We start from the raw sequence: 12,023 nt of genomic DNA, 5'->3' as shown, positions 1-12,023 counted from the left end.
CCCTGTTAATTGTTATTGTTAGCCCGTTAATTGTGCTATTCGCAAACAAATTTCTGTCTCTAAAAATACGAATGAGTGTATCAGTATAAAAAGGAAAAGAAATCGCCAAAAAAAAAAAAAAGAAACAAGAAAAGAGAAAACTTCTATATTGAAATAGTTATAGTTATCTTTATTCATATTTGTTTAATTGTTTTCATGCAAATTTGGAGAAACCGTAATAAATGCGATAATAAATTATACGAAATTATTCCAACTCCCCTCCTCGTTCGTGACCATGCATCCCACCTTACAGCATGTCTAGTCATTTAATAATGTCCTTTAACTTGTAAATTTGCACTTAAAAAGAAACAACAGAAGAAAAATAAATTTTTTACTTGAAAATGATTGTTATCTATAAAGGGATGGAATCTGTTTAATATAAATAATTTTTTTCTTAGGATGATATAAAAAAACAGTAAAATGATATAACAATATTTGAAAATATATATTTTTAATTATAATTTTTTTTCATAGCTAAATTTTTCTATAATATGACTATAAATCGAATTATTCATAAGAAAATAACAATAATTTAACATTTTAGAGAGAGAGAGAGAGTTTTAATCTCTATTGTTAATGATGCATTAAATTGTAGCATTGTCAATTTGTTTATTTGTTAATTTTTTAACCTTGATTACAACGGCTATATATATAAATGACCGATGCTACCGCAGATTAGTTATGAATATTTTAATTTTTATTTTAGGAAATGTAATGGAGGACGATAACGATGGTCGATGGGACCGTGATCAACTCTTAAAATTCAACACTGTATTTGTTGCTATTTAATTAAAACAGACACATGGATCAACTACTTCACACCTATTTATTACAAGTCCACCAGACAGATAAAATTACATGATTAGACACATAAATGGTGCTAAAAGGAAGAAAAAATTGTTATGATTTACGATTTTTTTTAACTTTTTTTTGTATTTTACAAGGCGTATATGATAAAATTTTAAAAATAGATAATAGCAGAATAGTTTGCTTTCAAGAAAATATGATAAGTTTTTATACTATCAATGTTTAATGCGTACTATATAAATATGTTTTTATTACTTTATTTCTAATTATGAGATTCGATAAAGAACTATGAGTAATGGATAATTATAAATTCATAATCACATCAATTCGAATCATGACGTACAAAATTATGTGTGTTTTTTATTTATAACAACCAAACGCGTAATAGAGTATTACAATAATTAAGATTTTACTCAACTAAATCCCTTAATTACAAAATGATGTGTTTATATCTCCTAATTACACACTTTTGTTTGCTCTTACATTCAAGGCTTGAGGATTTTGTCGAAATTTATAAGTATTTTTTGTAAGCGTTATTTAAGTTTTCAGTTATGTTATAACTTTGGTAAATATATTGAACCCAACCATCAACAAAAAAAAAAAAAAAATCAAGGAATGGGCTTACTTAGTTTTTTTATCGAAAAATATTAGATTATTAGAATATTAGGTTTTGTTAGCCGATGAAATTGAACTTGCGGCATTTCTCATTTTCTCTTATCCCTTAATTATCAAACTCACCTTATGTTTTCTATTTTTAAAAAATAAAATTTTTAAATCCATTCTTTGTAAAAAAATCTTTTTAAGGTTTTTCTATTTACATTTCTTACTTTACTAAGTACTCTCCTCTTTCCTTTTTTTACATAAATTTACCTAATTATCCATTTTTCTTAGAAATGTAGATGAGGGATTGGGATTGCAAAACTAAGGTTCAAAAAATAATAAAGATGAAATAAGCAAAATAAGGTTTAAACAATCATGAATATGGATAAAAAAAAGAGGCAAAATTGCATTTTTGATTCTCCAATTTGTCTTCAATTTTGATTTTGATCCCCCTTTAAAATTATTGACGAATTTTGTCCTCCTATTTTATCCAATCACACAATCTTAGTCTTCAAATCCAGAACGTTGACTATTACAATGGAATGTTGACTGTCACGTGTCATGTTCTGATTGACCAATGACAACAATAATGCATTTCATCTTTCATGGATTCGACATCCAATTAAAACATGATATATGACAGTCATCATCTAATAAGAACATGACACGTGACAATCAATATTCTTTTGTAACAGTCAACGTCTTGGATTGGGAGATCAAGATTGTGTGATTGGACAAAATAGGAGGACAAAATTCGTCAATAATTTTAAAGGGAGACCATAATCGAAATTGGAGACAAATTGGAAGATCAAAAATGTAATTTTTCCTAAAAAAACAGATTTTTATGAAAAAAAATGGTAATAAAAAATATAAAAAAAGAAGAAGAGTGTAACATAATAAATTGTGGTTGTAAATTGCAAAAAGACACTTTTTTATCTCTTGATTCCTTCGACCCAAACCCAACTCAAAAAATGACCCATTGGACCTGGAAAACATCACCTATACCGTAGGACAATTGTTAAACATACCTCACAAAGTTATTAAATATACCTCCTTTTCCTTTTTTTTTTTTGTTAATCTCACCCCTTATCCCCCCTCCTCTTCACTTTTCACTTTTCTCCTCACGCCCTCTGTTAGATCTCACTCCAAAATGGAGTTTGTTTCAGGCTATAAAATACATGGAATAAGGATAGACACAAAATGGACCAGTAAAAAAAAAAGAAGTATATTTGTTAAAACTTAAAACTACCTGAGTTATATTTGTTAAAAACTACTTGAGAGTTATACTACTGAAAGCACTAGGTGGTACTAAAATAATACTCCGCGCGTTCTTAACAATTGTTGATTGAATGAGATAATCACACAATAACATACACATATCTTTAAATTTTAGAAAGATTCACCGCTAGTTTGTATGGTCCAAGGATGGACACTACGCACCCCTATCTTTCCACGACCGTAATGCATATGGCGTGGCTGCAGCCACCAATCACAACTGGACTGAACATATCATGGCTACGACAACAACAACCTCGCCTTTTGTCTTTCTGAAATGTCACACCTCACCGCCTTGTCACACCGAAACATTGTTCACCCGCACAAGTTACAAAGCCATAAAGCCTCAATCTCAAACTGATGATGTCCGAGAGGAACAAGTTGTGGTCGTGGGTGCTGGGATCGCCGACCTTGCAACTGCTCTGTCCCTTCATAGGTTGTAGCTCCCCAATCTTTTTTCTCTTCACTGTTAATTATATATTATGCTCTTAGTTACATTCATTTATGCATCAGGCTTGGAGTTCTGTCCCTGGTGCTGGAGCAGGCAGAGTCACTTCGAACCGGTGGAACTTCACTCACCCTTTTCAAAAACGGATGGATGGTACTTGATGCAATTGGTGCAGCTAATGATCTCAGAACTCAATTCTTAGAAATTCAAGGGTATATACATGAACATGATTCTAACCCCCGTGCCCCTTTTGGAAAAGCTTAATTCTTTATTAATGTTTTGTTTACCAGCTGAGCTTGATCTGGTTCACAATATCAGCTGTACAGGATGGTGGTGAAGTCCGTGGATGGGAGGGAACTACGCGCCTTCAATTTCAAACAAGAGGATCAAAGGTATTTACGATGGTGTGTTGATAAAATAATGAATTCATGGTGTATGATTGATAGATAATTATGTTCTTTATGCACGTTGTTAGGAGTTCGATCCTTGTTTATTAGTGCGTATGGAAGTGCATCAATTTAGTCTTGTTAGGCCAAGGATACCATGGGCAACCAAAAGAAATGAACTAAGCTTCTTGCATAAATTAAAATTAACTTAAATATAAACTAATTTATATAAACCCTCTCAATTAGTTTATCCAAATTTTAACTTCTGAAAAAAGCTTAATCTGTTTTTCCTTTTATTTTTACTGTTGGAATAATAGTTTATGGCAAATCGAAAAAATTACTGGTTGAGTCGCGGACAATGTCGCTTTCTTTAAGACGTTTCGTGGCACTGCCAAAAATTGTGCAAGCAGAAACAGTCCAGATCACTATATAAGATTCCCACTGCACTGAGGGAACCTTTCTAGAATTACACCCTCTTCTATGACTTAAAAAGTCACTCTAAAGCCACCTGAAAATAAGACTTGAAAAGTCACTCTAATAGCCAACCGAAAATATGACTAGAAAAGTCACTCTTATAGCCAACCGAAAATATGACTAGAAAAGTCATTCTAATAGCCAACCAAAAAATATGACTTGAAAAATTTCTCTTATAGCCAACCAAAAATATGACTTAAAAAATCACTATTATAGCCAACCGAAATTATAAAACAATAGAAAGAAAGAGGGAGAAGTTTGCCGGAAATGCATCGGCTAAAATATGAGAAGGAGAAAGAAAAGTTGAGGAAATGTTTCTCAACTGGGGCAAGGCAAAATGAAGAAATGAGTTTTCTATATACAGGGAGTGTAATACTATTCAAATGTTTATCTTGAGCGATGTGGGACTTGAAGTCCTTTTTTTTCTCCTTTTTTTTTTCAAACTTTCATCCTTTGTTCTAACATTTACTTATAAGAGCTTAAGTAATAAAGTATTTCTACAAGTGTAATTGTCAATTAGCATTGGTTATTCGTATATTAAAGGCTATATAAGCTTTGTTGAGGATGAATAATAATAACTGATGAAATGCAGCCAAGAGGTACGTGCAGTTGAGAGGAGAGTGCTTTTGGAAACCTTGGCTAGTCAGCTACCTCGGGATAGCGTTCAATATTCTTCACAATTGCAAAGGATTGAAGCCAGTCCAAACGGGGATACCTTGTTGGAACTTGTGGATGGGTCTAAGCTGCTTGCAAGGGTTAGTCATTCTGATTTAATTAGGAGTCATTCATCACATATTTAGTTATTCATAAATGAAACATAATGGCCAATTTATGAAGCTCTGGCCCTGAAAGGAAAATTGATTTAAATATCTATGAACAGATTGTGATAGAGTGCGATGGAATTCGATCACCAATAGCTAAATGGATGGGGTTTCCTGAGCCCAAGTATGTTGGACTTGCATCTTATCCAGATGCACAATATTTTGGACCAAGAGTGAATTACATCTACGGAAGAAGGTTGCGCGCTGGCTTTGTTCCTGTTTCTCCAACCAAAGTTTACTGGTTCATCTGCTTCAATAGTCCATCTCCTGGTTCTTAATATAAACAACAAAATGCATGGTTATATCACTGAGTTCATAATTGGAACTTGCATGATATGCCATCTTCTTGTGAAAAATAGCTGAGTATGTTTAATGGCAGGTCCAACAATAACTGATTCATTGGAGTTGAAGAAGCAAGCTAAGGAACTGGTGAAGAATTGGCCTTCAGAGCTATTGAACATGGTTGATTCTACGCCAGATGACACTGTCATTAAGACTCCATTGGTAGATAGGTGGCTTTGGCCAGCCATAAGTCCTGCTTCTGCAGGAAGAGTTGTGGTGGTTGGAGATGCTTGGCATCCAATGACTCCAAATCTAGGGCAAGGAGCTTGTTGTGCACTTGAGGATTCAGTGGTTCTTGCTAAAAAGCTTGCCAGAGCCATCAATGTCTGATGACCCATTGTGGAAGAAGCTTTCAGGCCATATGGCACTGAAAGATGGCCCCGTGTATTCCCACTAACCATAAGTGCGAACCTTGTGGGTTCGGCTTTGCAGTTGGAGAACCCAGTGGTGTGTTCTGTTAGGAACAATATTGTCATACCTAAGCTAGTCAGTCTCGGGCCATTGCTGGAGCATACAAATTTTACCTGTGAGGGTCTATAAACAAGACAAAGCAAGGCTGGCAATGACAAGTACATTGAAACATGTAGTTGCCAAGAGTTTCATTTCTGTTCAATATATATACTGCATTTAATGGGTGTAAAGAGATAAGTTTATGTTCATTACTCTATAGGTTGTAAACATTGTATTTAACCGATCTTTAATAAGTACATTAAACACTTTATGAGAACTTCTCCATTTTTCTGTTACGTTACGATTGGCTTGCCAAAAGAAGATCTAGTATACTCTCACCAATTATTGGAGATTTATTAGTTGAATCACGTGAGATTTTGCTTAGTGAAAAAGAATACCTCTGATACCATAAAGCACTAACACTAACAACAGATGCATTAAGAGTTATTCCAAATACACTTAAAATCATACGACATTTGTTAGAACGTTTTCCAACATTAACTTTTATATCTCTATCATAGTAATCATGTTATCTCGCACTTCTTTTTCTATCTCCTTTGTTGTAAAAGCAATTGCATAAATTTGTTTAAATAGCCATAATTTCTCCACTTAAAACATGAGCTTTCCTTCTGATAAATCAACAAAGTCGTGTAATAGCGTCAAAATTGAAGAGGGTTTTTGAATGAATAAACATACAGCAATCTATAGTACTACACAATTCGATAAATTTTCTATCTAGATTCCAGTGCAAGCACATGATACATAACAAAAAAAAAATCTTGTGGTAGGTTTTCTTCACTGTAGCTTCCTTCCAAGGATTCCTGGGGAAAAGTCAACATAATACAAAAATATACGCTGACCTCTGTGTTTCATGAATCAAACGTTGACCATAGTCTGAAATCGTTCATCCATAAAATTCAAAATCTGAAATCGGTAAAATAAGATATTTAGAGGCGTTAAAACTAAAAAAAGAAAGAGAAATTGGCGAGATTTTGTTTTGTATTATTTGTTCACCTTGATTTATGAAGAGTGGTTGTTGGGGGGAGCAGAGGATGATGGCGCAGAGGAGAACGAGGAGAGGGATAAGATGGACAGCGTTTTGAGCTGATCTGAGACGAGAGAAGTCTCACTGGGCAACGTGGGAGAGGGGATCGTATGTGGGTAGCAGGTGTTGGGCGTCAAGGATAACGATGTCGATGTCTTACGCCAAACACTACCATTCCACGACCTCTGCATAATAATATCTTCTTGTGTTGCTTTGTTGATTGGCCACACCGCATAGGAATAAGACTACAAGGTTTAGGATTAGTACCCAAAGAGAAAGACAGAGTGTGTGTTAAGGAATGCTTTCTTTCGAATCAGTCCCATGTTCATCTTTCTCTTTCTCCACTCCTTCCTATCACTTGCGTACTCGCTTCGCTTTTCTCACATTTTTCAGTACCACATCGCATTTTTCTCGGTGCCGGCATTATTTATATAATCATTTTTTTTTACAATTAATTACTTTCGATGAAGAAATAATTTGTTATAATAAATATACTATAAAAATAACTAATTTAGTAACATTTGTTTTTTTAATGCACAAATATATTAATAAATGAATTGTTTGGTTACAAAAATTTTCTTCAATATAAGTTGTTATTTTTTTAAAAAACCGTTTAAAAATGATGAAAGTGTGGTGTATTTCTATCTATTGACACGCACCACTACTTCTTCACCATTTCAGTGATGAAGTCCTCTTCTCTTATCTTTTATGACTTACAACTTTTTGTTTTGTTGAAGGAGTGCCAACATACACACACACACACACAAAAAAAAAAAGTTTCCTTCTTGTGGTACTTACATTTTTTGCTTATGGGAACACAAAAAATGTTTATCTAGCTTTTGCTTATGGTACTTACATTTTTTCTTGTGATATCATGTTTTGTCTATAGTAACATTGTTTACCGTGGATAATAATCAATGATAGGCGAAGATTTTGCGATTCGCACAATTGAAGTAGCAAAAAGGAATGAATAACAATATTTATAGTCATGGAAATTGTAAAAAGAAAGGATGTTTTTCAAAACTATATGTATGTTTGAGAAATTTTAAAAACACCATAGAGAACGTATGAGTCAGTGGCAATGGTAAAACATAAAGTTTTCTCGACAACATTTTTTTCCCAAGCAAGATGTAAGAGGAGATGAGCGTTTGGTGGAACTTACGCAAAAGCTAAAAAGATATTAGAACAGAAAAAAAAAAAAAAAAGACTATCGTTGTGCAAGAGAGTGTATTAGACATGTGACTTTGTTTTAATCGGATCTATCAACCATTTTCTTCTCTTTTCTCAAATAAAATATATAAAAGGCATTAGAGAAGTTTCGTGCAATGCTTGCCTTTGCGGACATCTCTGTATTGCATCCATCTTCATCTTTTTATAAAGGCTAAAATATTTTCCATTATTTTCTTAAATTTGTAATTTTTAAAAATTCATAATTTTAATTTTTTTTAATTGATATGTTTCATTTTCTTTTAAAAATATCTACAATTTTAGTTCTCTAGCTCAATTTCAGACTTATTAAATATGTATTTTTTAAAATATATTTTAATAAATTAAGCTGATTAACCAATTAAATAATTTTAAAAAAATATTTGGCATATACATAATTAAAATTGATCACAAAAATTAAAATTGTTGATTTTTTAAAAGTAAAAGATAAAATATCTTCATTAAAAAATGAGGGGACTAAAAGTATAAAGGTAAGAGAATAGAGGAACAAAAATTGTATTTTAACAAAATTAAACATTTAAATTAAAAAAAAAATACACGTCTCCCTTTCTAGTTCTATTTAGTTTGGGAGAAAAAAAGACGTTTAAACTCAACCAACGATCAAATGTTTTACATATCAAATCAATGAATAATCGGGAGAAAAAGTTATGTTCCAAAAGAACATAACTTTTTTTGTTTAAAGAAACAAAAAGATCATAACCTGGAAATTTCATATTTTATAAACTTATAAAATTCATATTATACCATAGAAAACTTAAAACTTTCCACAGCATACTCAGTTTGAAAATTCAGTCGGGTCACAAAAAATCAATTTATAGTTGTTACAGTTCAATTGCTAATTCAGACCGATTGAATTGATCGGATGGGTTAGTCAAAATCGATTTTGATCGGATTGCATTACCTCGTTCACTTTAGGAAGTGAACTGTACATAAAGAAAGGAAAAAAAAGCTAAAAAATATTCCGTTGCCGGGACTTGAACCCGGGTCTTTCGGGTGAGAGCCGAATATCCTAACCAACTAGACTACAACGGAGATATGTTGTTGTCCTCTAATATCAAATACAACTAATTAACGATTACGTAAAGTACTAATGCATTATATTTTTGTTAATTTTTATTTAATTATTTTATTTCTAAATTTGTGTAAATTTAATCTGCTTCCTAACCTTTATTTTCTATTAAAATCTATAAATTCTCGTTTTTATAATTAATTTAAAAGAACCATTTTTTTTTTTAGAAAACACAATAACAATCAATCTAAACTTAAAAGAAGAAAAAAAATGCAACTAAGCCATTTAACATTAGTCATTATTCTGATGAAATGGTGAAGAAGAGAAGGAAGTAATCATGCATGACTTTGTCTTTCTCTATTTTGCAAATAAACTTTGAATGCAGTAAAATATGATAGTGAAGGGGGATCGAAGGAAGTATCCATTCGTGTCTTTGACTTTGGGATCGCAATATTGCTGGACAAAATTAAGTGTGCTAGATTTTTAGGCATGTCAATGAAATTTTCTCAAATAAAAAAAAAATCTTTTGTTCTCTTCAGAAATAGAATACCATAAATTATATTTTACTGATAATTATTTAAATACAGAGCTATTAAACTCTATTGAATAACATTATTTGAATGTTTGGAAAGCAATAGGAGTCTCTCTCCCATCCCCTGTTCAAAACCATTTTGGAACAAATCAAAGAGTGGTAGCAGGAAAAAAAATAATCAGATATGTATAGATTTGAATTTAAAATCAACTTTTGAAATTAATAATGCAAGGAGAAGTCCACAAGAACAATTATTAAACATGTGAAGGGTAAATTGGAGGATATTCAGCACACTAAAATTACTCGACACGATATCTTACCTGCAAATGCACATTTCTTTCTAGCTTATTTATAACCTAAAAAAAATAATTTGATTTAAAAAAAATTGAAAACATACGAAATTAAGCAATATAGACCCTCACCTTTTTAAAATACTCAATCACATATACATCAATAATGATAGTGGCGCATAAATAATGGATTGATATTATTATAGAATGTAATGTATTAGTGTCTCAATGTGGCCACTATGCCAGGTCAGTTTTAACTTGACAATTACTAGTGCGTTTTGGATTTTTTTATTGATTTAAAGTTTGTTTGGATTAGTTTTCATGGCGAGAAATAATTAATTTTTGTGTGTTATTAAAAAATGTTATAGACAATTATTAGGATAGTCGTAACCGGATGGTAAAAAATGTTATATACAGTTATAATATTGATATCTTTTATCTCTTTTGTCTCTCTTACTATGTATATTTTGGGTGTCTAAGTATTATTTTGGTATTCTATAGCATGATATAGGTATTTTCTAGCTTGAAAAGTTGGGCAAGAAAACAAGTAAAAGGGAAGCATGAAAATGGTGCATATGTAACATTTGAGTTTTGATTAAGAGGGACTTGACAAACAACTAGACATAGACATGGATCCCTGCCTACTAAGATTGACAGTCAAGGATTTAGCTTTGCTAGTATACAATTTTTTGACATTAGCACTTTGGTCTTGCATTAACCTAGCTAAGCTTCTTTTAGCATTTGATCTGAAGGGACAATTTGAGGCCAAGAACCCATCCACCAAGTGCAAGTAAGCCTCCAAGTCATGACAACAGGCCATGTCAGCATCGGGCTTAAGGTACGGCGACATCTTGGTCTGCACACGCAACTCCGTCCCCACGTGCGAGTAAGCCAGCGGCGTGTTCTCCTCCAGCACACCACCACCAACGTTCCGTATTTTTTGTTCTAGCTCTTCACTCACAAAGATCCCTGGAACTCTGGTAATCACGTCTTGCGAGTTCACTATTCTTAGAACTTTGACGTTTTTAGCGGTTAAGCGATCCCCAAAGGCCTTGTTACCAACACGAGGCCCTCCGAAGGAGAAAACAGCCACGGGTGGAACTTTGGGGCAGCACGTGCTTATCTCGTCTGCCACCAATAAGGCTAGCGTCGCACCAAGGCTGTGCCCTATCACACTGATGCTCAACTCTTCTCCTCTGTAAAGATCAATCAGTCTCCTCACTTCTTCTACAACGGATTCTGCCAGACTCGCCACCTGTGCTCCTTTTGTTTTGTACAAGCTCATGAACCCGCACTCTACTTTGGCTTTTCCTTCTTCGTCTCCCATTTCCACCATATGGGCCCTGAGATTCTCCGCCCATTCCATACACGTGGAAGTTCCACGAAGAGAGATTATAATGTCTCTTCTTCCCATCCGTGCTATTTCTCTTCTATCCTCGCAAACAGCCACGTATCCGACCCAGCTTGATCTCTGGGTCATCCATCCCAGATCCGGTGCCACTTCATCTACCCATTTGGGTAAACCAATTGATGATGTTGCATAGAGGCTTTTGGTCATTCGGTATGATCTATCTGGAAGTGCCACGTGTTGTGGATGTGGCGGCTCCTCCGTTGACATGGCGGGGTCTGAATGGAAGGCTTGATACGCGGCTTGGACGAATTCGCCGTAGCGAACGACCTCTCGCCGGAGATTCTCGTCTAGAGGGTCTAACATCCCTTTCCAGTCGTTGCTGCCGTGATATTCTCTCCAGCGGCCGCCGAGGATGTTCCTCGGGGAATACTCCCCCGTCATGGAGAGGAGGCGCTGGAGGCGTTTGAGGTGGCGCGGGGACATTTCATCGGTGGCTTTCATCTCCGGCCATAGCCTCCCCAAGTCAAGACCCTCCAAAAAGCTTCTTCCTTTCTTTTCCTTTGGATCGTTGATGATTGGTTGGTGTTGGATTTGGGTTGGTGGGACCACGGGCTTCTGGGTCTCGAGGAGCTTGTCGAGGTTGGCGAGGTGCAGGCGAGTTGACTCGGTGGAGATGAAGGGCTTCGTCTGAAAAATTGAAGGTTGTTTGAGGGAGGAAGAGGAAGCTTGTTGGCATCTGAAGCTGAAGCTGGGGCACCTTATTGCCTGGAACTTGTGAAGTTTGTGGGCTGGTACGGTGGAGCTGATCTGCATCATCGTGAATTGTTGAAGGAGAGGATTGTGGGTTTTGTAGAGATGAATGAATGAACGATTGTGCAGATAGCAGATGAAGACAGCGTCAAGGAGTTAAATTGAATGGATCAAGTC

General features: G+C 34.5%; 2 protein-coding genes and 1 non-coding gene across 3 annotated transcripts; 1 reads left to right on the top strand and 2 right to left on the bottom strand.

The window, feature by feature from the left end:
• Positions 1-2,813: 2,813 nt before the first annotated feature.
• LOC114377335 (monooxygenase 2-like) lies at positions 2,814-5,941 on the top strand. Its single transcript, XM_028335800.1, is given in 6 exon segments — positions 2,814-3,157; positions 3,235-3,381; positions 3,496-3,561; positions 4,622-4,784; positions 4,910-5,120; positions 5,230-5,941. Coding segments are annotated over 6 exon segments (1,290 nt in total). The 5' UTR covers positions 2,814-2,957; the 3' UTR covers positions 5,733-5,941.
• A 2,932-nt stretch (positions 5,942-8,873) lies between these two features.
• TRNAE-CUC lies at positions 8,874-8,946 on the bottom strand. Its single transcript has one exon. It is a non-coding gene; the product is annotated as a tRNA-Glu (tRNA).
• Positions 8,947-10,312: 1,366 nt separating this feature from the next.
• LOC114376970 (phospholipase A1-Ibeta2, chloroplastic-like) lies at positions 10,313-12,023 on the bottom strand. Its single transcript, XM_028335316.1, has one exon. The coding sequence runs from the start codon at positions 11,910-11,912 to the stop codon at positions 10,341-10,343; it is 1,572 nt and encodes a 523-aa protein (XP_028191117.1). The 5' UTR covers positions 11,913-12,023; the 3' UTR covers positions 10,313-10,340.

The sequence above is a fragment of the Glycine soja genome, chromosome 11, assembly GCF_004193775.1.
Source record: "Glycine soja cultivar W05 chromosome 11, ASM419377v2, whole genome shotgun sequence".
Lineage (NCBI taxonomy): Eukaryota > Viridiplantae > Streptophyta > Magnoliopsida > Fabales > Fabaceae > Glycine > Glycine soja.
Note: the sequence above shows the minus strand (reverse complement) of the source record. Positions and strands in the feature narration are given on the sequence as shown.

What these genes read in the sequence shown, in the direction of transcription:
- LOC114376970 (XM_028335316.1), bottom strand. Translation starts at nt 11,912, where the DNA reads ATGATGCAGATCAGCTCCACCGTACCAGCCCACAAACTTCACAAGTTC.